Genomic DNA, 25,253 nt, shown 5'->3' with positions numbered 1-25,253 from the left:
AAATGGACTCTCTTCTTCGTTATTCAGTGGAGGAACCTAAAGCAGGGAGGTATGACCTGCCTAAGGTGCCTCTGAGGACCTAACCACTCTTAGCCAATGGGCGGTGACTGGGAAGATCCTTCCTATTTCCTCCGATGCCCCAAAAATCTAGCATTAAAAAGCCTGGGGATGGAAACACAGCTTCTGCCTGTCATTTTCCTTCCCTTCATTAAACGGACTTCCCTTCCCTTCCCTCCCCCCCACCCTCCATCTTTTGTGGAATCAATTCCCTTTGAAGGATGTCTTTCAGGTCATATACATAGCATATAGTGCGTGCCGGGCTTGTAAGGAGCTGGACAATCAGAGACAAGAGACAGGTGATGTCCTCAGTTGCTCACGGACAAATAGAAGCAGGCTGCAATGGTGCATGATGGTGCCTGTAATAGAAGGAAGCACAGAATGCAATGAGCACATAGAGGAGGAGCTCTTAACCCATTCAGGGATCAGGGCAGACTTCCTGGAGGAGGCATCATTATCTAGTCTGCATGAGAATACTACTACCATCATATATCGAGCATTCACTATGATGATAATCTACACACCAAGCACTTTGCTAGGCGTTACCTCATTCGGTCTTCACAAAAGGCTAAGAGGCAGGTGTTACTGCCCTCATTTCAGAAATGAGGAGACTGAAGCTCAGAGAACTTCACTGAGTCTCCCAAGGCCACATACCTAAAAAGTAGCAGAGCTGTAATTCAAACACAGGCCTGTGTGACTCCATAGAGTATGCTTTGAACCACAGGGCACTGTGTACAGGTGTTTAAGATACGCACTGAACAAGCATCCACATCTGGGAGCGTCACTGGTCACATCGTAGGCAAAGTAACTTATACGATAGTGTTTAGGTGGACCCAGAGACTCAGGCCTCTTTGCTGACTCCTGGAGCAGCAGGAAGGAGCCTCCTGCTGACCCTGGCGCCTCCCTAGAGGGCAGGGGGGGAGTATGGGCACTGGGGGGAGTATGAGAGCACATGCCCCGTGGCTGGATGTGTGGACTGCCACGCCTGCTGCCCTCTAGGCTCTGGTTGTTCAGGTGAACAGGAGCATCTTAACTTGAAACTTTCACTTGGGGAAGGGGTACCTCTTCCAAAGTTGCACAGGGGCATGGTATGGACCAAGGGTGTATCACTCTTCTGTGTCCCCTGCCCCATTACCATTCAGGGTTGGGGAGGACACAGCCACAGAACAATTTGGACCAACCTGGTGCAGAAATGCAGAGGTAAATAAGATAGTGGGTAGGTCCTCGAGGACCTTCCAGTCCAGTTTAGAAGCCCAGAATAAAGGCTCTCCTCTCAGGACCACCCTAGGCCCATCAAACTAATCCCCTGCTCTCTCTCTCTCTTCCTCCTCGGCAGACGGGCAGGATTGAACCCAACTACCCCAAGGTCTGTGGTCACCAAGGCAACGTGCTGGACATCAAGTGGAACCCATTCATTGACAACATCATTGCCTCATGCTCAGAGGACACGTCGGTGAGCAGGAAGGGGCCTCCCCCCTGCTTCCTCCTGGAGGCCTCCCTTCCTAAACTCCTCTCTTTCTCCGTCTTTGCCCTTCTGCCTTCTTTGTCACCCTTCCAGCCAGCCCTGGGGTGGGGAGGGAGCTAGGGAAAGGACGAAGAGAGCAAAGCCATGGACCGTTTGGCAGATCTTGTGCCTTGAGTGTGATTTCCTTTGGAGGTGTCGATTTTGTAGGTGAGAATTAAAACAAGGAGTTTAGGTACGTGATTCGGCACTCGTCGGTGGTCTCAAAAGGAGACCTTCCTCCCTGTGTGTGGTCTCCCTCCTGCCCACCCTGGGCTGGGAAGGACACAGCTGGAGCTGGTGGGGCGGGAGGGCTCAGTGGTCGGTGCGCCAGGCACTGGGCTGGGCGGGAGAGGGGGGCCAGTGGGGGAGCCGTCCAGCCTTCTCGTCCGGGTGCAGAGAGCCCACAGAGGGGTGCGGCGACCCCAGCCAGCTCCGTCCCTGCCTGCTGAGGTGTTGGCGACAGTCATCAGCCGTGGGGGGAGCAAACACGCTGAAAGTGGGGGCTGCCTCCTACAGAGCTCCCCCTCTCAGTCTGAGCTGGAGTGTGGTGAGTCCTCCTGTGTGACAGGGGCACTGCCGCCCCCAAAGTGAGGGCCGGGAAGGTCACACAACTAGGAAGCCGAGGAGCAGTCCTCTAAGAGCTGGCTGGACAGCCCATGCTCTCTCCGCTCAACCAAGTGACGTCATGACACGAGTCCACACCGTCCGAGCTGGAAGCCTCTGCCCGCCCCCCACCCCACCCCGGTGTCCCGTGTCTCACCAGGGCAGCCAGCTGGGAAAGAGAGGAGCAGTGACCAGCTTGACGCGGGGAGGGACAGACAGGCCAGGGCTCTCGGAGCCCTGGCTCCACCTCTGGTCCAAGTTTCTGCCTGACTCAGCGGGAGGGAGGAAGGGTCGCTCGCCCTGACGGCCCTGCCCGGTTCTAGCTCAGCACCTTCTTGCTCTGTGAGTCAGGTGCCTTTTGCTCCAGGAGCCTGGCCAATAAACCAGCTATCCGCGCCCCGTGTCAGGAAAAGCATCAGGCCCCGGCCCTGGCCCCGACCACACCAGCCGAGCGGCCCTCTTCAGGGTCGCACGCACTGACCAAAGGACCGCAGTGTGCCCGCCGTGCTCCCGGGTGCTGCCCTTCAAAGGGAGCTCGGCTGTGGAATCCCACGGGCCGGGATTGAATCTTGGCATCACCGCTTGCCAGCTGGGTGACCAAGGGCATGTGACTTACCCTCTCTGAGCCTCAGCTTTGCTCCTCTGGGTAACGGCAAGAGTGATCCGTGCCTCTGGCAGCCGCTGTGAGGGGGAAAGGAGGTCTGTGCCCAGCATATGCCTGCTGGTCTCTGTCCCGCTCCGGAAACATCACCAGCAGAAGGGCGCCACTCGCTGAAGTGCAGGGCAGAATGAAGTCAGAGCGATAGGCGCATGGGGAGGCGGGATTCATTTTGCCGGAAGTGCAGGCAGGGGACAGGGAGTTAGGGAAAGCTAACTGCAGGCAGAGAAGGGGCTGAAGGAGGCCCGGGGAGAACACACAGGCCTGCGGGCAGGGGCGGCGGGGGGGGGGGCGGGGGGGATGCGGGGGTCATAGTCCCCGGGCCACTGTAACAAAACACCAGACTGAGTGGCTTGTAAAGTGAGTCACTTGCTCATAGTCCTGGAGCTCAAGTCTGAGATCAGGTGCCAGCGTGGTCAGGGGAGGGCCCTCTTTTCCTTGCAGGCCCACATGGCAGATGGGGCTGGGGTCCCTCTGGAGGCTCTGAAAAGGGCACTAATCCCACTTTTGAGGGCCCCACCCTCATGAGTTAGTCACATCCCAGAGGCCCTGAGTCTGCATACTGTCAGCTGAGGGGGTAGGATTTCAACATGCGTAGGGGACGCTGTGCACCCCAGGGATCAGGGAAGGGGAGCTGGCGGGCCGGAGGGCTCACGGCTGGCTCTGTAGAGGAGGCCCCCCCTCCCGGAGCCAAACAAGCCCTGGAATGTGGCTTGGCCACCCCAACGCTGGAGTAGCCCCTCCCACAGAAGGTCCCTGAGGCCCTCCCGAGGGGAAGCACCGAGTCCAAGGTCACGCAGGGAGGCGGGTACAGGCGGGGTCAGAGCCTAGGTCTCCGGACTCCCAGGCAGCACTCCTCAGCACCTCACCAACAGTCTTAGGTTTACAGATGAGGAAACTGAGGCTCAGCACCGCGAAGCCTGGCAGTTCAGATCCGTCAAACACTCAGCATTGACATCTCGGTGTCTTGTCTGAGCAGGCCCCGTACCGGGAACCCACCGAGGGCACATGGAGGGGCGACATCCTCCGCAGGTCCTGGGATGTGCGGGGAAGGAGCCCGCAGCTCCCAAGGTCAGGTGAGGAGGCCAGTCAGACCTGCCTCCGTCAAAGCACCTCGAGGGGCAAGACACCCTTCCTCAACCCACTCGGCCCAAATGATCAACTTCCTGCACACCAGACGTGACATCCAGAACCAGGGTTAGGAGGTCAGTCAGCAGACCTACTAAGTGCCAGGCGCTGTGCTACTCACGGGGGGCGGCTAGGGAGGGGACCCGCCGGCAAGGGCTAGAGAGGAGCTGTTTGAAGCAGATCCAGACCATGTCTCCAGGCGGTGCCTGCCCACCTCTTCTCACCCCTCCACTGCCCTCTGCTTGTCTCTCAGAGCGTCCAGAGGACACTGAAGGGAGCCAGCAAGCCCTCCCAGCTCCGTAGCTCCTTTCCCATATGCCCCATCCCTGAAAATCCTCCAGTGAAATCCATCCCCTACCCCCCAACCCTCCCCCAGGGAGAGAGGAGGGCCTCGGGAGTCTGACCCCGTCCCGCCAGAGGTCCAGTGGAACATACCCCGGCCCTTTCCCGAGGGGCTCCCATCCTGAGGGAGAGATAGGGGCCATAACTCTCCCTGGCATCTGGCAGAATCCAGTCCTTTCCGCCGCTGGGTGATGTCACCTATTGTTGAACGGCTGTGCTTTTTATAGCTTCTGCTGCAGCTCGGGAGGGTGGCTGGCAGGCGGCGGGGAAGGGCTCTATGGGTTTCCAGCCTCGTGGTCCTAGCCTTCCCAGAGGGCCAGCAGCTGCAGAGAGAGGGAGAGGTTTCTGACATCTCAAGGAGAGGGAAAGGGTGGTCCCAGGGAGGGGCGGGGTGGGGGAGAGGGAGGCAGGCCCCTCTCCCTGGCGGGCTGAGCTCAGCAGCTTTCCTCTGCCTTCTCTTCCTCTGCTCCTTTATCCAAAGGCTGCCCTCCCGCCCCACCCCCACCCTCAGAGAGGATGCCCCTCTCCCGAGGCACTGTGAGTGGGATGGGGCAGGATGTCAGCCCTGCGGGGAAGCAGCCAGAAGCCACCCACCACCCTGCCCTTCCACACACACACACACACACACACACACGCACACACACCACCCTCTAGAGAACCAACACTTCTTGGAGCTAGAAGGGAGCAACGTACCCCTTTCAGAGATGGAAGGACAGGCACCCTGAGAGAGGTCGATGGCCTGGCTGAGGCCTCACCGACAGACTTGCCACTCAGGCTCAGGAGTCCATAGGCCCGGGTTCAAATCCTGGTTCTACCCCTTCCCAGACCTGTGACTTTGGACCAGTTTCTTTTAACTCTCTGCACACAAGTTGCCCCCTGTAAAATGGAGATCATACTGGGCTCAGCATCAGAACGAAATACACCATGGTTGGTGTTTCTTGTCTACTGAGAACTCTCTCTAGAGCCCCTGGGGCAACCAGAGAGCTGGAGTCAGAGACCCAGTGCTCTTTCCATGTCATTCTTTGCTCGCTGGGCCCCCAAATAGGCCTTCTGTCACTGGTTCCCGGGTAAAGATGAAGCTGAATGGTGAACCTCAAAATCCAAGAGAGAAATCCCCCCACCCCTTCCAAACTAGGATTTCAGGGGTGATTTCGCATCTACCCAGCACCACCAGCTGGCGTAAGGGCTCTGCCAGGTCAGGGGATGACTCATGACTCATTGCTGAACCTGCTGATGATGTAATAGCAAAGCTTCTGGGCTTCTAGGATTCTTCCATTGCCTCATTCATTCAACAGGTATGTGCCAGGCACCGTTCCTTGCGCTGAAGGCAAGGATAGTGACAGGGGATCTTACCCCTGCATGGAGGAGTCGACCATCCAGTGGGATGGCCTGGCAGGTTGTCTGTGCCCTGGCACTGGGGAGCTGCTCTCTTTTTCGGAATCGATAGGCAGAAGGACAAACCGTGCCCTCTCTAAGGTGTCAGATTCAGTCCAGGCGAGAAGGAAGGAATGGGGGAAGCCGCTGAGGTCAGAGCATGGATTTGAATAGAGCTTGTTAGACTGCAGAGCTCTCCCTTTGTTCACCAGCTGCCCCCTCCCCAGGCACAGGGACACTTGGTTTTGTAACTTTATTAACCATCCTTATCAGCCGTCTCCCATTAGCCTTGTCTGCCCTGCCTGCTGTCTCCCCCACAAAACTGTGAGCTGCTGAGGTGAAGGATACCCTCTCCTGCCCCGTATCTGGTGTGTGTGACATAGGGAGCCATGGAACATATTTGGTTGCATTGAATGTAGCTGAGTTAAACAGGGCTCTGAGCCAGGGACCTGAAAAGGGGCGCAGCTGGCTTGCTAGAGAGAGTGTTTTGCCACCTTTCTCCACCCCTTCCTTCCAGAAATCCGGTTTGTCTGCCCTTACCAGGTTTCCTGTTGAATGGAAGTAACTTTCCAGAGCAACCTCTGAGCCGATCCGCAGGGCTCCTCCCCCACGCATCGGCTCTTTGCTTCAAACAAACCCCTTGAAGACCAAGGGGTTGGAATTCCTTTTCCAGTGGCTTAGGCCCACTGTGAACTCCAGCTCCTCCTCTGAGCTCCCATGGCACACGGTGCCAGCTATGTGCTATAGCAGGAGACCCAGCGTCTCGCCCCCTTGCCAGTGATACATTCGATGATGTCAAACGCAGGGGACTTCAGGAGATTAACTAGTATGGCCTCAGCGTGCAGATGAGAAAACTGGGGCCCAGGGAGGGAAGTGGCTGGTATCAGATGGGGGTGAGGCGAGGTGCCTCTCTCCTTCTCCGTAGGACATTTTCCATCGGGTCCCCCAAGCCCTGCCAGGGACCCTACACCTAACAGTCATTGGTGAAAACAGCTCTTTGGGCCTTCCCCTGCAGGCCTCGGCTCCATGGATGGGACTTGGATCCAGTTCAGAGGCACAGACACAACCTGCCGTCCCCATCCCCTTGGCTCAGCCCCTGGGTCCCTAGGCCGAGCTGTCATCCCAGCAAATCCGTTGCTGTGGCTAGAAAACCTCAGACTCCCAAGGACATGAAGCCCAGTGTAGTCTGACCCTACATGGGGCACATGTCTCTCTTCATCATCTAGACAAGGAGCCTGAGCCTCAGAGAGGTCGGCTGGCTTTCCAAGGTCATCCAGCAGCGAGTAGGATTAGAACCTGGGCGGAACCCCACTTCACAGCTTCCCTCGTGCCTCTACCTTAGCCTGGCGTGGGACACGCCTCAGTTAGCCGACGCTCAGGAATTGGACTGTTCTGGAAATGGGCTCTTCCTGAGACTTGGCCCAAGCGAAGCTGCTTCCTGAGGCCTCCGTGATTAGGTGTGACACACATGGCTTCTGGCCTCCTCCGCTCCCTGCCGGCCTGCTCTACCCCGGCCAGGCTGCGGTTCCCCCAGCCACCGTGCCGGAACCCCCCATGCACGCTGGTCCTGTGTCTGTCTCCTCCCCCCTCCCCACATCCCCAGCCTCTCTTTTCAAACTTGGGCCAACATCCTGTCTTCTAGCCCTGCTCTGCCAAGACCCTCCCCACCCTTAGCCCCCCTTCAGCTCTGTTTCCATGGGTTCTCTGCCCTTAACTGCCCCACTGTGAGCTGCTCAGGAGCAGGGCACCGGGCGAGCTCAGCACAATCCCCTGGCTAGCAGGACTGTGGCTCATAGAGGTGCGCGTGTGGAATGAATGAGTCTGTAATCTCTGTTTCAGAGATCTCTCTCAAAGCCCAGAGGCCACTCTCCTGCCTCAGTCAACACTTAGGCACTGACTGCCTTGGTGTCCACGTGTATATACTCATCTGTTGTCCTCAGGACACGGTATAAGGTGCCCATAGACAGCATCCTCTGCCTCCAGACATGTCCACACTGGCCTTCCATTACGACCCTCAAAGGCTCATCCCTTTGAGTCCAAAAGCTTCCAGAGCTTCCTCCTCCAGCACAAACAATAAACACAGAAGACGATGCCGAGTATTTCTAGGAACCAAAGAAATGCAAACCCGAAGAGTGAGATGTCATTGTCAACCTATTGGGTGGACAGAAGTCTATTTTTGAAGGTAGAGTTAGAGACCTAGGTAAAGAAGTGCTCTCAGGCTCTGTTGGTGAAAACTGGGACAGCTTTTCGGGGACAGTTTTACAGTGACTATTAAAAAATGAAACGCTTGTAGGCACGTGCCCTACAGAAATATCCACACTCAAGCTTGTATTACAGGACTGTTCGACACAGAGTGAATTATAACAGGGACAAAAGTGGGCAGAACCCTGGTGTCCGTTAATAGAGGTTGATTAAATCCATCCTGGCACAGTCACGCATCAGGTGCCCCCCCCCCCCCCCGGCCACTTAATAAGATAAGGTAAATCCATGTGTCCTGGGGTGGAAAGATGTCCACTACCTGTTACGGGAGAAAAGCAAGTTGCAGAAGAACATGTGTAACGGCCTCCCTCTGGGTAAAAGACAAAGAAGTGTGGGGTGTGTGGTTTGTTGGGTCCTGCTGGGTCCCCTATCACCTCGCTCCCCCAACCCCCACCACCATGCAGGGCTGTGTGCGAGCTCTGGGCTTTGTTTTGTTTGTTTTAAGTAATCTCTACCCCCAACATGGGGTTCAGACTCATGACCCCCAAGATCAGGAATCACACGCTCTACCAGCTGAGCCAGCCAGGTGCCCTGAGTGGTTTGTTGTTGTTGTTGTTTTAATGTTTATTTATTTTTGAGAGACACAGAGACAGCGCGTGAGTAGGAGAGGGGCAGAGAGAGAAAGAGACCCAGAATTGGAAGCAGGCTCCAGGCTCTGAGCTGTCAGCACAGAGCCTGATATGGGGCTTGAAACCACGAACCGTGAGATCATGACCTGAGTGGAAGTCAGATACTTAACCAGCTGAGCCACCCAGGCGCCCCACTGAGTGTTTTTTTTTTAAGTTTACTTATTTATTTATTTTGAGGAAAAAAGAGAGATGTGGGAGGGGCAGAGAGAGAGGGAGAAGAGAGAGAGAATCCCAAACAGGCTCCATACCATCAGCACAGAGCCCGGCTCAGGGCTCAAACTCACGGACGGTGAGATCATGACCTGAGCGGAGGTCAAGAGTTGGACGCTTAACCAATTGAGCCACCCAGCAACCGCCCCCCACCCCAAGTGTATTTCGTTAACAGAATGATACACCTAAGGGTGACCCCAAACCTTTGATTGAACCTGCCTTTCTCACCCCATGCCTCCCACGTCTGCGTGTGCAGAGCTGGGTCTTCCGGGGAAACACACATGATGTGGGAAATACTCATTGCTAGAATCTGCGGGGGGAAACATCAAGAAGGGAAACCGCCAAGGGAATTCCCTCAGGGGTGCCCCCAGTTCCCAGCCTTCTCCCCTGTCCCTAGGACTGTCTTTGGCTTTCCCTGTTTACTCATGGGCTTCGGAATTATCATTGAACAGCTAACATCGCATAATGACATAACGTATTAATTTGTTGCCCTAGTGTTGGCCACTTTGAGTGTTTCTAAATTTTCCCTGTTGCAATGAACACCTTCATGCATGGAGATTTTTGCTTATGTTGGATTTTCAGAGTGAAATTACTAGGTCAAAGGATACAACATAAATGTCTTTATGGTTCCTACTAAAGATTGCCAAATTGCTTCCAAAAGAGTTACTCTGATTTATAATACTACCAACACCGATAGAATCTACAAGTTCCAGGAGATAATCTTGCCAACCCCTGGCCCTTGTCCCCTCCCAGGGTGGCTATTTTGGAAGGTTATAAACGGTATCTCAAAGCTGTTTTTCCCATTTGTCTCTTTACTGGCCAAGGTGGAGTTCAGATTTTCAAAAGATTTGCTTTAAAGGTGTCCTAAATGGCAGTCACGTGTGTTCTTTCCTCTCCAGGGAGCACGCGATCGATGGCATTACTGACGACAACAATTGTAACGAGGACTAGAACTCCTTAGGTCTTTAGAGCACTTTACAGTTTACAGACTTTGCCAACCAGCATCTCGTTTGATTCTACCGGTAGGCAAAGCAAGGCAAAGAGTTTCCTCTCCCGTTTGTAGATGAGACGGTTGCAACCACGCAGGGTATGCTTGGCCAGAGACACGGAAGTCCCCCACGGCTAACGTCAGTAACGAGGGGGACACTCAGAGATGGCAGAGAAACTGCGCACGTCCTCTCTCTGGGGCCACACGGCCTCTGCTCTCTGCTTCTCCGTGTGTCCCACCTTCACTTGGCCCATCATCTCTTTCTGCTGCTTCTTCTTTTTTTTTTTTAGTTTATTTATTTATTTATTTGACAGAGACAGAGACCGTGTGAGCGGGGGAGGGGCAGAGAGAGAGAGGGAGAGCGAGAATCCCGAGGAGGCTTCTCGCTGTCAGCGCAGAGCCCGACGCGGGGCTCGAACTCACGAAACCATGAGATCATGACCTGAGCCTAACCCGAGAGTCAGATGCTTAACTGACTGAGCCACCCAGGCGTCTGGAAGACTGTGAATAGTGGCAGCATCCAGGCTCTGCCCATCCTCCCGGGGGGCTCCAGCGTCCCATCCACCTCTGCCCCTTAGTTCTTCATCTCTCAGGAGAGACTCCGGGCCTCCCAGCCTCCCAGATGGCTTTTCCTCTGCTCACGTGTCCACCCTTGGTGGGGGGCACAGTAAGGGATGGCTCCATGGGGTATCAGCAGAGTTGCTGAGACGGAGGTCAGAGCTCTTAGAAGGGTGTGGGAAGGGAAGCGGAGGCAGGCTTTTCATACAACACTGGCCAAAAGCTGATTACTGTGTGGCCCTCTGGGACGAGCTAGACTGTAGCAATATCCCGGCAGTATGAGTTGTCTAGGGCTGCAGAGGCCTGCCAGAGAAACCCCCCAAAGGCGCAAGAGATGGTCGCCTTCCTCTTGAAGTGCACCCCGGAGCCTCCCCCGGGCCTCAGTCAGGCTCTACCCGCCTCACTGGCCAGCAGATGCCTCACTGGGCAGATCTGGGAAGCCTGGTGTCCGAAGGAGGGGGCCGTCAGGGGCTTCTCCTGGCCCTGCCCACCCAGCCCTCCATCCCCGCCCTCTGCAGGTGCGGATCTGGGAGATCCCCGAGGGTGGGTTGAAGCGGAACATGACAGAGGCTCTCCTCGAGCTGCACGGGCACAGCCGGCGCGTGGGGCTGGTCGAGTGGCACCCCACGACCAACAACATCCTCTTCAGTGCCGGCTATGACTACAAGGTGAGCTGCTAGGCCGCGGCTGTGGGGAGGGGGGCGGGGGTGGGGGGAGCAATGTGGGTCTTGAGGAGCTGCCTGTAGGGGGCGCTGTTACCTTCCAGAGCACGTTCATCAACATTGTCCCACCCGCCTGTCCATTCATTCGTTCAGTCGCTGCACACCGCCGGGCATCTTCTGTGCGCCCTGTCTTTCCCGGGGTCCGCGGAGGCTGCCTGTCTGGCTTCTCTGGCTCCTACGGGTTGGAAGAGAATGCCCACTCCGTGCCCACACCCTCTGCCGGGCCCCTTCTTAAATCTAGAAGTGGCCGCTGCCCTCCTGGTGGGAAAAAGGAGCAACCAAAGTTGGTGGAGGGAAGAGAACAGCACAGGGCCCTGGCCAGGAACATGAATCCTTCTTGCTGGTAGCAGAAACCGATCCCGGCTGGGGCTGGGATCTGCCGAGGGACAGTAGTGGATTTGCGCAGCAGGGAGCATCAGCCTTTGACATAGAGTTTAACGTCACCCCCCCCCCCCCCGCCTCCCAGCGCACCCCGACCCTGCACGGGGCGTCTCTCCCGGGGCCACTGGGTGCAGACCGGGACAGACGCCTCACGGCGCAGCCGCAGGGCTGACCCTGCCTCCGGCATGCCCACCCCCTGGCAGGTCCTCATCTGGAACCTGGACGTGGGTGAGCCGGTGAAGATGATAGACTGTCACTCAGATGTGATCCTCTGCATGTCCTTCAACACCGACGGCAGCCTGCTCACCACCACGTGCAAGGACAAGAAGCTTCGCGTGATTGAGCCACGCTCTGGCCGCGTCCTGCAGGTGAAGCCCCACCGTCTTTGAGGGGAAGGGAAGGTGTCGGGATGTGGGGCTTGGCTTTCAGGCAGGCCTAGAGGAAAAGGCTGTGCCAGCTCCCCTTCTCGCATGCACCTGGCCTGCACCCCTGCTGACCTTGTGGATTCTGGGTGCTTCTCGGGGCCCTGCTTAGACTGGGTGGGGAGAGACCTCAGCACCCTTTCTCATCCCCACTGCACCCCTCTCCCCAGACGGGCTTCTTCTGGCCTGCTCCGGGGGCAGAACTGGTGGCACCCTTCAGGGCACAAATCTTTGGGTATCGCCCAAGTCCCATCGTGTCACAGGAGAGGGGATTTGGGACTCGCTACCCAGGCACCTGCGTGGGGACCGGCCTGAGGGAGATGCCTCAGGGCACCAGCCCCAGAGACGGTTCCAAGCGGGGAGGTTGATGGAGAATTTAGCTCCACCTTGATCTTTGAGTGTTCCGGGTCTTGACCGCGAGGAAGGGATTAGATGCCGTTGGGGAGTAAGAAATGAACTTCTCGAGCACCCACTGTGTGCCGGGCGTGGGGCATACATGGATGGAATGGGAGGGAAACTTTGGGAGAAATGTGAGGTTTACCTCCTACCCAAGAAAGGACCGATGCTTGACCCGGCTGTGTTTCTCTCGGAAGAGTCCGAAGTGGCAAGACCAAAAAGCCACCTACTACCACCGTCGCAGAGAATAACACTCATAGTTATTAGCATCATTAGCATCAACCGCCATTTACTCAGAGCTCCCCGTGTGGCGTGCACTGTACCAAGGGCTCCAGGACGTTACTCGTTTAATCCTCACGACAGCCTTTAAGGGGGGGGGGGGGGGGGGGGGGCGGGGCTCGGCTGCGCTTCCCCCTTTCACGCAGGGGAACTGAGCCTTGGAGGGGGGTAGAGACGGACACTCAGTTACGGGCAGAGTTATATGTGGATCCTGAGAAACTTAACAGAAGACCATGGGGGAGGGGAAGGGGGGGGAAGTTACGGAGAGGGAAGGAGGCAAACCATAAGAGACCCTTAAATACTGAGAACAAACTGAGGGGGAATCGGGGGTGGGGGAGAGGGGAAAGCTGGTGACGGGCATGGAGGAGGGCACCTGTTGGGATGAGCACTGGGTGCTGCATGGAAACCAGTTTGACAATAAATTATATGTAAATAATATAATAATAATAATAAATAAATGAACATTAAAAAAAATTTTTTTTAAAGAATTCAAACCAAGCTGGGGTGGGAGGGGGGTGGGTGCAGAACCCATGCTGAGCGGAGAAGAAGTTAAGGAGCTGAGAACCCAAGCTCCACCCCACAGACGTGACGCGGGCCAGAGGGGTGGGACTCCTCAGGGCCACCCTTCTTTGACAGACGTGGAACTGAAACCCAGAGCAGGTGACGCCAGCCTGAGTCTTTGCACCACCCCGCCAGCCTCTGGTATCCGACCTGATGCTGACTCATGCAGGCAAAGGGCTGTTGCATGTTAGGAGGAGAAGGAAGGGACGAGAGCCGAGAGGCAGGGGGAGTGGAGGCGGAGGTTGGCCCTGTTAGAAGGAGCCCTGGATGAAGCAAGTTATCGAGAAGTGACCCCGTGAGTCCCCTGTGCTCCCTGGGCTCCTGGTCCCAGGGCTCTCTTGCTCCACAGCACCTGACCTGGCTTCCTCTGGCGGCTGTGACAAATCGCCACAAAGAGTGGCTTACAGCTCTCTCTCAGCTCTGGAGGCTCTGGGAGAGAACCCTTCCTTGCCTCTTCCAGCTTCTGATGGCTGCTGGCTTCCTTGGCTGGGAGCCACATCCTCCAGTCTCTGCCTCTGGAGTCACATCACCTTCTCCTCTGTGTGTCTGTATCTCTCACCTCTTACAAGGATGCTCGCCGTGACCTTTAGGTGATCCAGGGGAGTTAAGGACCCCATATCACAGATTCCAGGGACTAAGGCATGGACATATCTTTTGGGGGCCCCCATTGAGCCTACTACGGTTTCCTAGTATCCAGCGGCCGTGGCTTAGCAGCTTTCTCTGTCCCTGCCAGGAGGCAAACTGCAAAAACCACAGAGTGAACCGAGTGGTGTTCCTGGGAAACATGAAGCGACTGCTCACGACAGGGGTCTCCAGGTGGAACACGAGACAAATCGCCCTCTGGGACCAGGTCAGCCACGGGGAGGCCAGGCGGTGACACGAAAGAGTTGTAGTCCTGGGGGCTGTGCTGGGGTCGGGGAAGGTAAGGGGCCGTCCTGCCTGGATGTAAGCTGATATGGGCCTTCTTCCCTGCAGGAGGACCTATCCATGCCCCTGATCGAGGAGGAAATTGATGGGCTGTCGGGCCTCCTGTTCCCCTTCTACGATGCTGACACCCACATGCTCTACCTGGCTGGAAAGGTAGTCGAAGATTGGGGGGTGGGGAGCGCTGGGGCAGCCTGTTGGGAGACCCCCTTCCCCCACCGTTGTGCCCCCCGCTCCTGCCCTACCCCCTGAGGAGAGCCAGGCTAACCTCTCTGGTCGTCTCTTTCACTCTCTTCCATCGAAACCCGCCCTCAGGTCTGACACTCATTCTTACTGAAGTGTCAGTGACTGACAGTTCTCTCTGAGGTGCACTGGGGTGGGGTGGACACCGGGATAAGGCTCAGAGCCTGAAGTGTAGAGGGCAGTGACTAATGACGGCATTCGAAGCACCTGCCGGGAGCTTTTTGGCAAACATGGCCTCGTCTATCACAAACGCTGTCTACATGCACACACCGCCTCCACCCCATCACCCCGTAAGTCTCCTGTGACGACCGGCCACGGGTCTAGAGGCCAGGTCTCCCTGGTCTTCGGACCACCGCTGAGGCTTTCTGCAGCAGACCCCCGGGACCGGGGCCTGCTCAGCCCAGCCCACCCCCGCCCCCACTTTCCTCACCTCCCTCTCTCCCTGCCCCCAGGGAGATGGAAACATCCGGTACTACGAGATCAGCACTGAGAAGCCCTTCTTGAGTTACCTCATGGAGTTCCGCTCCCCAGCCCCGCAGAAAGGCCTAGGTAAGGGGGTCCAGAGGCTTCCATGGCTGTTATGCTATAGAACAAGAGACTGGATGTTTGGTTCATGGGTCACCCCTGCCTTTAAATGAAAATCAGAGTCAGAAGCCCACAGCTCATGGGCAGTCAGAACCTGCAGATGCTGCCCCTGGGAAGGTCCCCCTGCCCTTCTTCGCCAGCCTGTCACCACCCACCTGACTGACTGTCATTCCATGGTGCCTGACATCCTCCATCACCTCTGGTCATCAGCGGCCCACACTGGCTTCATTCCCATTTGCAGATGGGGATACTGGCGCTCCAAGTGGCTCTGAACTCTTGTAAGGCGGTTGAAAAACTAAAAGTCAGAGAAAAGTCTGGGTCCAGACACTTTCCTGAAGCCTTTAGGAAGCCAGGACCCCAGTCTCCAGGAGCAGCTCTGTCCCTGCCTGAGAGGACAGGAGGAAGTCCCAGGGTGTCCCCATCCCTGCACCCCCAGGCTCCCCAGCCTCTAAGCAAATCCTTCAGAGGGTCCAGAATTGATGGAGCGTAGTGAGTTCTTCACACCCCACGTTCTACCACCGCTAAAGTCTTACAGCAAAAGTTTCATATTGCATACGGTTCAGCAACTTCCTGTTTGGGGTCAGAATCAGCCCGTTGGAAGAAGTTTCTTCGGGGGCCCCGTTCCCTCCTTACCTCGGAGCCCGAGTCTGGCTTGTTCCCTCTGGGGATCCGGTGCTACGGATACAGCCTGAGAGCCAGCTTCCAGACCATCAGTGCCAGAAGGGCCCGAGAGCCCGCCTCAGTGACTGGCAGCAAGATGGCGGCCCTGAGATAGGCCCAGTGACCATTCCATTGACTTCACCCCTCCCCGACTCTGTCGTCTCCTCCTCCTCACTGTCACCTCTTCGTCAAGTAGAATAAAAAGCATCCTGGACTGTAGAGTCAGACCTAGGTCGACGTTCTGGCTCAAATGTATAGCTCACCCTTCTGAGGCTCAATTTCCCCATCTGTAAAAGAGGGAAAAATCAAGCCTACCTTTCAGGGCTATTGTAAAGCTTAGATGGAGAGCACCTGGCCGAACACCTGGCTCCTCCTGCCCTTTCACACCGTCGTTCAACGAACACTTACTGGGTATCAGCCGTGTGGCAGCCTCTAGACTCAGTGGGAAACAGTGCAGAACCCAGCCTTCCTCTTGGGATCTCACATTCCACGGAAGGGAGACAGACAATCAACACCTAAGGAAGGAAAATACTGGATGGTAGTAAGGTCTAGGCAGAGAATCAAATGAGGCAATAGAACAGAGAGCGACTGGGGGCTATTTTAGGCCAGGTAGTCAAGGAAGGCTTCGCCGTGGAGGTGACCTTTTAGGCCGAGATCTGAAAAGCAGGAAAGAGGAAGAGTAGGACCAGCAGGAAGGATCATCGATGCAAAGTCCCTGGGGCAGGAATGAGCCTGGCATATTCTAGAAACAGAACGGAGGTCCAGGTGACTAAGCGTGGACTCTGTGACATGGCAGAAGATGGGGAGAGGCTTGGGACATGAATCTGGAGCTTAGGGCAGGGGCCGGATGCCATGAGATGGGTTAGAAAGGTATAATCACGAGGGGTCTTCAGAGAAACAGATCTGCTGGCTTCCTGGAGACCCAGGAAAGCTGGAGGTGACGTTCGGTCCACGTCCGAAGATCTGAGAACCAGGAGAGCTGATGGTGTGAATCCCAGTCTAAGGACAGGAGAAGGTGACAGGAGCTGTCCCAGCTCAAACAATGAGGCAGGAACAAAAGGGGTGACTTCCTCCCTCCTCTGCCTTTTGTTGTATTCAGACCCTCAACGGATTGGAAGGGGAGGGCAATCTTCTTTCCTGAGCCCACTGGTACATACAGCCATCCGTCACACAGGGGAAGGAGTTTGGGTTTTACGGGGAACCCACTGGAGGCCTTTCTTTGTCTTAAGCAGGCGGGTAGGAGATGGGACAGCATGACGCAATCTGAAATGTTAGTCCAAGATTGCTCTGGCTTCTGTAGGGAGAACGGATTTTGAAAGGACAGGAGGCAGGCAGCGAGACTGGTTTGGAGGCCACTGTGGACTTCTAGCCAAGAAACGATGGTAACTAAGGAGGCGGCAGGAAAAGGATGGTAACTAAGGAGGAGGCGGGAAGATGGGGAGAAGATGAATCCAGGTGTTTAGGAAGTCCAGTCAGCAGGACTTGAGGAGGAGAGAGGAACCAAGGAGAACTGTCTCTCCTCGCCCCCTGTCACCTGCGGCCACTGCAAAGCATCTGCCATGAGCCAGGCACCTTTCACAGGTTCAGAGTGGCTGGGTGACTCACCCCGGGCAGGTCACCTAGATCCTGCATGGCAGAGCCAGAATTCAAAACCGGCCCTACTGGCTCTAAATCCCCCCTGGGTACCATGATAGTACTTCCCTGCAGCTCCTAGAATTCTGGTATCTAGAAGAGCAGACCTCCATTCCAGTCAAGGAGAGCTGCAACCTTAACTCCTGTTCACATCGCGGAAGAAGAAACTAACATCCCCTGCGCTCATGAGGGTGGCAGGCGGTCAATGAGCATCTTCTGGCCCAATCCCCTGACCATCTCGTGAAGGGTCATACTGTTCTCCTCTAACCCGCCAAGGAACCTGAAGCCTTCAGAGAGGCAGTGATCTACCCAAGACCTTCCCAACCAGAAAGAGGGGCAGAGTCAGGACTCAGAACCAGGTGTGTCCGACCCCAAAGCTTGTGTTCCTCACCCCACACCGCACTGCTTCCCCGGTGGGCGTCGAGTAGAGGCAGCCGTTAGGAACGCTGTGGCGAGTGGGGACACACGGATAATACATGCACCGGGCATGCACACCCTGTCAGTCCTAGATACACAACTCGACAGCAGTCTCGGGCTCTAGGGTGCGTGGAGAAAGGGTTCTCTCTCCTTTGTTCTCTCTGAGGACCAGAAACACAGAGGCTTAGGGGAGCTAGTTTATTTTAGGTGACAGGCTCAGGGCGCCTGGGTGGCTCAGGGGGTTGAGCATCTGACTTCGGCCCAGGTCATGACCTCACGGTTCGTGGGTTCGAACCCCACATCGGGCTTTGCACTGACAATACAGAGCCCGCTTCGCATTCTCTGTTTTCCTGTCTCTGCCCCTCCCCAGCTCTCCCTCTCTCTCTCTCATAAATAAATAAACATTTTTTAAAAACCTTAAAAAAAGAAACAAAAAAGGTGACAGGCTCTGTGGCTCTGCCCCAGCCATACTCTGTGACCTGGGGCAAGCCCCTTCCCCTAGACCCTTAGGAGTTTCATCTATGAAAAGAATGGAATCGACTAAACTATCCCAACAGCCCCTTCCAGTTATAAAAGGCCCCATTTCTAAAGCATGCACCCTGGTGAGGTAGGACTGGCTTATTTGAGACCTTACTACTTAGAGACAGGGTCTGACTCAAGAAGCCCCCGGTCCACCTGCTGCCCTCAGCATAGAGCATTGCCTCCAGACCTAAGTGCTCAAGGACACTCTTGATCAAGGACATCGGGGAGGAGGGGTGCTGACGGGGATCCCTGGGACCCCATGGAGCCACGTGTGCCTGTCCACAGGGGTCATGCCCAAGCACGGGCTGGATGTGTCAGCTTGCGAGGTGTTCCGCTTCTACAAGCTGGTGACTCTCAAGGGCCTGATTGAGCCCATCTCCATGATCGTACCCCGGAGGGTGAGTGGGGCCATGCTGGGCTCCAAAGGGACCCCCGCATTGAATCCTAGCTGGTTCGCCACAGACTGCAAGCCTGAGGAGCCCAGAAGAAGGTCCTGTGGACTGGGGTCTTCAGGCCCAATCTGGGGTGGGAGTTGGGGGCCGTTCTAGGGTGGGGTCAGTCTGGCTTGCTAACGAATGCAGGGTGGGGATTCCACATGGGAGACACCTGAGTGCAAAGGCTTGGAGGCGGGACGGCGGGAGCTGGGTGGGAGGTCAGCGAGGAGAACCGGCTGCTGAACAGCAGGGGTTCTCACAGCGGCCCCTATGTGTCCACTCTTCTGCTCCCCTCACTGCAGTCGGATTCCTACCAGGAAGACATTTACCCCATGACGCCAGGCACGGAGCCAGCTCTGACCCCTGATGAATGGCTGGGGGGCATCAACCGAGGTACCGTGCGGGTGGGCTTCCCGGAAGAGGCTTCGAGACTGCAGCTTTTGCCTTCACTCGAGTTCACCCATTTCCCCTTTGCATGGCCTCTGCTCGACTCCCCCACGCCCGGCCAGCTGCCAAGGATGGTGTGAATGAAAAACACCATCACACGACACTCGACCAACCTGCCAGTGTGAACGTTTCCCTTGCCTTTCGTAGATCCCGTGCTCATGTCTTTGAAGGAAGGCTATAAGAAGTCCTCAAAAATGGTATTTAAGGCTCCCATCAAAGAAAAGAAGAGCGTTGTGGTCAATGGAATAGATTTATTAGAGAATGTCCCACCCAGGACAGAGAACGAGGTAAGGAATATAAGTTATTACCTCCACAGGTCCTAGAAGAGCGAGACCTTTACATTTCAATTATGGGCTGCAGGCCTTTAAGCCGACTCCATCTGGGGCATTTTTCTTTCTGTGACAAATGCCATAAGTAGCCTGCTATTGGCTTCCGTTGCCTCTGACCCCAGTAAATAGAGGCTGGGATGTGGCAGCGATATTGATGCCCCACCCCCAGCCCTCGCATTCACTAGCCCACGCAGTTCCGTGGCTCATGAATCCGTTTCGGAACGTCGCTGTCATTTGCTGTTCCGGGAGTTATAAATTCCTGGCTAACAGAGGAAAGCCTGGCCTCAGGCATTACAGGGCGGCCTTCCTCCCTGGCACCGCGGCAGCGACGGGGTCTGACAATTTCCTGTTTGGCAGGGAAGAGGCTGTGTTTATGAAAGTACTCTCTGTATCATTTAGAAGGAGGGCAGGTCATCCAGGGACAGCCATAGCTGGGTCTTACCCATGCCCCCCGAAGGCTTCTCCTTTCGACGGTACCCCCCGTCCCTGGTGTCAATACCAGGGACTGAGTTCAGCCCAGCCAGGGTTCACAGATGGCTGCCCTGTGCCAGGCACGTGGCTCGTTGCCACTGGAGTAGAGATGACTACTTGGACTCCACTGCTTTTGATTCCGGGCTCGGCCGTTTCCTGGCTGTGCCCGAGCAAGTTTTCTGACCTTTCTCGTGGTAAAATGGGGATATGAAATGCGGTGAGCATTAAAGAGGTATTTTCTAAGAGTCTAGCACTCTTCCCGGCCCATATTCAGTGCTCAATGAGGCTAACTGTATCAGGTATCTATTGCTGTGTCAAACATCACCCCAAAACTTAGTTCTTAAACCCACAAACCTTTATTATCTCATAGTATCTCATAATGGACGCCCACGGCTCAAGGTCTGTCATGAGGCCGTGTGCTTAAACTGTCAGCTGGGCTGCTGTCACATCTGAAGGCTCAGCTGTGAAAGGAGCTGCTTCTGAGTTCATTCGCATGGTTGCTGGAAGGACGCATTCGCTCACAGGTTGTTGGACAGAGGGTTTCGGTTCCTCGTGGGCTATCAGCCAGAGGCCTCCCTCAGGTCCTTACCGTATGGACCTCTCCGTAGGGCAGCTCACAGCGTGGCAGCTGGTATCCCTCGGAGTGAGCAAGAGAAGGTGTCCAAGATGGAAGTCATAGTTTTTTTGAAAATGACAGACCATCACTTCTGCCTTTTTCTATTCATTTGAAGCAAGTTACTAGGCCCAGTCCACCCTTGAGGGGAGGGGATAACACAGCGGCCATCTTGGAGGTTTCTTGTCACACCAACTTAACGATCGTCACTGTTATTTGTCAAACGAAGACTATTCCTGACCTCTGGGACCTCACAGTCTTGAAGGGAAATTTGAAAGACAGACTGACGATTGCTATAAGATATGTTTCGTACCATTGTAGGGGGATGTTCCGATGCCTAGGGCTGGGTGGAATCATGGGATAAATGAGATTTGCTTCAAAAGAATCCCTGGAGGCAGCGGGACAGGTGAATTGGGTAGGAGTAGAGAAGAAGCAAAAATGGTCACGTGTTCTTTCTTGAAGCCAGTTGACGAGTTCTTGGAGGCTCATAGCGCGGTTCTTTCCACCCTAGTCTATATTTGGCATTTTCCACTTAAAAAAAAAAACACTTTTTAAGCACACTGAGAAGGTAGAGGTAGGAGAGTTGCTGCGATAGTCCAGGTGGGCCATAACAAGAGCCTGAGGTCGGTTCTAGTACCCAGCGTGGAAGAGGCAGGGGTGAGCAGCGGTGAAATCAAGTAACATTGAGCTACGACTGATTTGTATGAACCAAAACCGACCTGGAGGAAAGTTTTCAAGGGTCTCCGAGCAGGCGACACAGATACCACAACCTGCACTAAAGCTCGTGAACCTTCCTTACGGTGAAGAAACTCGCTCAGAGCCTGCTGACTCTGGGTTTACCCACAATTTTAACCACCGCCGATTGGGATCAACCAGTTAGACATTTAGGCTGTAAATGGTGGACACAGTGGTCTAAGTATGAAGAGAAACTGGAAGTGTGGCACAGAAGAGAAGACTTACGGTTATATGCCTCTGAATATTGCTAAAATTCATTTCACCCAATTTTACTAAAATTTGCTGTTGCTAATTGTACACTTAAAACGAGTGGCATTTATGGTATGTGAATTACACTTCAGTACGGCTGTTTTTTCTTCTAAACGAAACCTGACCAAAAGGTTAGGCAAAGAATATTCGAGAACTTGGAAGCCACAGGAGTGTGTGGAATCATTTAGCACAGGGGCAAATAGCACATCATCCCTCTGAACAGATGTAACCGGTACTGATTTGATTTAAAAAAAAAAAAAAAAAAGTCAGTTAAAGAAAGAATCATAGGGGCGCCTGGGTGGCTCAGTCGATTAAGCGTCCGACTTCGGCTTAGGTCCAGATCCCACGGTTCGTGAGTTCGAGCCCCTCATCGGGCTCTGTGCTGACAGCTCAGAGCCTGGGGCCTGCTTCTGCTTGTGTGTCTCCCTCTCTCTCTGCCCCTAACCCACTCGCATTCTGTCTCTGTCTCTTTCAAAAATAAACATAAAAAAAAGAAAGAAAGAAAGAAAGAAAGAAAGAAAGAAAGAAAGAAAGAAAGAAAGAAAGAAAGATTAAAAAAAAAGACTTCCCTTTCAGGGGAGAAAGAAAGAAAGAAAGAAAGAAAGAAAGAAAGAAAGAAAGAAAGAAGGGAGGGAAGGAAGAAAGAAAGAAAGAAAGAAAGAAAGAAAGAAAGAAAGAAAGATAAAAAAAAAAAAAAAGACTTTTAGAAAGGTTCCCTTTCAGGGGAATCTGAAAGCCAGTGCCTGGCTGGCTTAGTGGATAGAACATATGATTCTTAATCTCAGCGTTGTGAGTTCAAGCCCCACGTTGCGCTTGAAGCCTACTTAAAAAATAATAATAATATGGGGCACCTGGGTGCCTCTGTCAGTTAAGCGTCTGACTTCAGCTCAGGTCATGACCCCACAGTTCACAAGTTCAAGTCCCGCATCGGGCTCTGTGCTGTCAGTGCAGAGCCCGATTCAGATCCTCTGTCTCCCTCTCTCTCTCTGCCCCTCCCCGCTGGCTTTCTCTCTCTGTCCCAAAACTGAATAAACATTTAAAAATTAATAATAATAAAGGTCCCCGTTCCAAATGGCAAGTAAGAGAATTATGTCTGCCCCCCTAAAAGGGTGAGCTTGAGATATGTGGGAAAGGGGCCCATGTGGACTCTCTCATACCTCCCCAGGGAAGTCGGAGCCATGACCTGGGTCCAGAGAAGGGCATGCTGCAGGGACAAGAGCCTCCAGGGACTAAAGCGGGGGCAGGGGGAGGCCTGGGAGAGAAGGGCAGAGGCTGACGGGGAACAGGGGCGGGCACGATACCCACTCGGGAAATTGCCTTCTCACCTGCTCTCTCCCGGCCGCCTGGCCCCTCTCTTCCTCCACCCCAGCTCCTCCGAATGTTCTTCCGGCAGCAGGATGAGATCCGGCGGTTGAAAGAAGAGCTGGCCCAGAAGGACATCCGCATTCGGCAGCTGCAGCTGGAACTGAAAAACTTGCGCAACAGCCCCAAGAACTGTTAGCTCGCTGGCTGGGCTGCCTTCTAAGCTGACCTCCGATCTCTCCGTGGTTTCTACTCGTCCCTTAACTTCCCCTTCTCCGGTGACCCCAGGGACATAGCCGGGACTGGAGCTGGGGACAGCCTGAGGACCCCACCTGCTGCCTCCAGGACTGGAAGCTGACCTTTGATCTCTTGACCTCATGCTAATAAAGTCCCCAGCCTCTCCTGGAGACCCACCCTTTGGTGGCCACCCCAGGAGCCAGCTTCTCCCCTGCGGGGCAAAGAGCACGGGCTCCCTGAGGGGTGTCCTCAATGGACCAGGGAGCAGAGGGGGAGGCCAGGACCCCCAGTACTCACAGAACTTGAACTTTTGTCGCCGGGACGTCTCGGCACTCCCCGCTGGGGCTCCCAACATCCCCGCTGGACTGCACAGAAAGGGCTGGATTAACAGGCATCAGCTGTTTTGCCTCCCCTCCCCGCACCTCCCTTTCTTCCCCGGCAGCCAGCCCCACAAGGCTCACTCACCTGACAAGGGTTGCAAGCAGCCCGGCTCCTTTCTGTCTCTCGCCCCCTCTCTCTTGTCTTCAGGGAATTAAGAGGATTGCTCGCCAAGGCCATAATGACCCCTTGCCTTCCCATGATTCTCTTCAAAGCTCTTGGAACACCCTTCTCCCATTTAACTTGTGAGGTAGGCAGGGTAGGGAATAGTGTCCCCGTTTCACAAAGGACAGAACTGAGGGTTGCAATGGGGAAGTGACTTACTAAGTCACCCGGAAGGTCAACAGTTGGCCCAGGACCAGGACCCAGTGTATCCAGACTCCGGGCCAGGGCCCTTCCCAGTGCGTCACGAGGCGGCTCCCACAGGGGCTTCGCCAGTGCCCAGGTCTCTGTGGAGAATGAGAGCCGGAAGCCACTGCTCCCGTCTGCCCGACACCGGTAATGCCAATGTATCACACTGCCTAGTTGAGGCCCTCCACACTCAGTGCCCCTCTACCCTCCTGGCCCCCACCTGCTGCTCTCACTCCCCAGGTGACTCCCTCAGATGAGGCCTCTTCCTCCTGGAAGCTGAGGCTGAGAGGGGTGGAGCTCGGCCCTGGGGAAGGCAGAGCAGGGGTCTGACCACTTGAGGGCTGCTCCACGTGTGCCCCTCACCGCTTGTGTCTCAGCCACTTTCGGCCTTACACTTGTAGAACGACCACAGCCCCTCGCGTCCGTATAGCACTTTAAAGTTTACGCGGTTCTTTGACACGTAGGGTCTCACTTGAGCCTCACATCCGCTCCAAGAAGTAGGGAGCATCCTCCCTCCATTTTGCAGATGAGGAAAACAGGAGTGGCCCAAGGTCACGCAACTCTTTGAGACGCCAGATTTCATTTGGTCTTCTACACATTTTCTTTTTTCTTCCCTTGTTTTCTCCCTTCATTGCCCACTACCCACCGAGTCTATAAACACTGCTCTCAGAAAAGCCACAGTCTGGGGGTGAGATCTGGCCTGGGGGGGGGGGGGTCAAGAGACGGGTGTCCACTCCTCTCTCGTTAGCATTATGCCCCCACACCTGCTTGTCCCTTGGCCGCCCTGCAGCACATTCATCCACAGAGGCCAGGGCTCCCTAAGCGCCCCCCCCCCCACAGGTGACCTGGGCGGGGAAAGCCCCACCCCTTGGGCTTTTCCTCCAAGAACCCTCCACCCTCTCCGCCAGCTACAGCAGGGTCTCCTCGCCCTCCACCCCCTGCAGCTAGACAGTGTCCCCTCTCATCTCCTCACACTTCTTGACCGTTTTTTTCTTCCCCGGTGACCTTTGTGGTCTTTTGTGATTATTTATGCTGCCTCCCAAGGATAGAATTGAAATAAAATGTTTTCAACTTCTCACACCCGGGCACGACCATCTCATTTCACTCCAGTGGCTCCTGCCCTTGGTCACCATGGCATCTTGATGGTCCGCTTCCCAGCCACAGCTCCTTGCCTTTCTGGAACAACGAGCCACGTCTGTATCTACAGATATAATGTGACACTTTTGTTCATCTACAGCAAGGCTTCTGAAGCAGCACTAACTGACATCTGGGGCCAGATAATTCTTTTCTGTGAGTGCCGTCCTATTCACTGTAAGATATTTAGCAGGACCCGTCAGATGCCATAGCAACCCGTCCCCAGTGGTGATGAACAAAAATGTCTCCAGATATGACCCAGTGTCCCCTAGGATGTGAACATCACCCCCGGTTGAGAACCACTATTCTCCAGATACTCAGTAAGCATCCACTCTGGATGAAGCCCTGTGTTGAGGCTGGGGGACACCGATGTCTTACACTGGAAGGATGCCTCCCAGTTTACAAAGCAGCCCTAGCTGCTATGGTCTAATATCATTTCCATTTTCAAGAAGAGCTGTCAAATCCAGAGCAATGACACGTTCAAGGTCATTCAGCTGGTATAGTAGGGAAGACACAGAT

General features: G+C 55.0%; 1 protein-coding gene and 2 long non-coding RNA genes across 5 annotated transcripts in view; 1 reads left to right on the top strand and 2 right to left on the bottom strand.

The window, feature by feature from the left end:
- CORO2B (coronin 2B) overlaps positions 1 to 24,678 on the top strand; it is a 132,420-nt gene extending 107,742 nt beyond the window's left edge. For all 3 annotated transcript variants that reach the window (XM_019441653.2, XM_053888918.1, XM_019441652.2), the window contains 10 exons: positions 1,394 to 1,510; positions 10,829 to 10,978; positions 11,617 to 11,781; positions 13,805 to 13,921; positions 14,047 to 14,151; positions 14,691 to 14,787; positions 18,340 to 18,452; positions 18,791 to 18,881; positions 19,083 to 19,222; positions 22,702 to 24,678. In XM_019441653.2, coding sequence (XP_019297198.1) covers positions 1,394 to 1,510; positions 10,829 to 10,978; positions 11,617 to 11,781; positions 13,805 to 13,921; positions 14,047 to 14,151; positions 14,691 to 14,787; positions 18,340 to 18,452; positions 18,791 to 18,881; positions 19,083 to 19,222; positions 22,702 to 22,833 — 1,227 coding nt within the window. In that variant the 3' untranslated portion in view covers positions 22,834 to 24,678. The remainder of the gene's footprint in view (positions 1 to 1,393; positions 1,511 to 10,828; positions 10,979 to 11,616; positions 11,782 to 13,804; positions 13,922 to 14,046; positions 14,152 to 14,690; positions 14,788 to 18,339; positions 18,453 to 18,790; positions 18,882 to 19,082; positions 19,223 to 22,701) is intronic.
- LOC109262784 (uncharacterized) lies at positions 250 to 4,684 on the bottom strand. Its single transcript, XR_002077948.2, has 3 exons — positions 4,386 to 4,684; positions 2,781 to 2,935; positions 250 to 416 (listed from the first exon to the last, which is right to left on the bottom strand). It is a non-coding gene; the product is annotated as an uncharacterized LOC109262784 (long non-coding RNA).
- LOC109262785 (uncharacterized) lies at positions 20,069 to 22,735 on the bottom strand. Its single transcript, XR_002077949.2, has 2 exons — positions 22,658 to 22,735; positions 20,069 to 20,879 (listed from the first exon to the last, which is right to left on the bottom strand). It is a non-coding gene; the product is annotated as an uncharacterized LOC109262785 (long non-coding RNA).
- Positions 24,679 to 25,253: the final 575 nt, after the last annotated feature.

Source organism: Panthera pardus, unplaced genomic scaffold (assembly GCF_024362965.1).
Source record: "Panthera pardus isolate Hobbes unplaced genomic scaffold, ASM2436296v1 HiC_scaffold_24, whole genome shotgun sequence".
NCBI lineage: Eukaryota > Metazoa > Chordata > Mammalia > Carnivora > Felidae > Panthera > Panthera pardus.
This window is presented reverse-complemented; position numbering and strand designations above follow the sequence as displayed.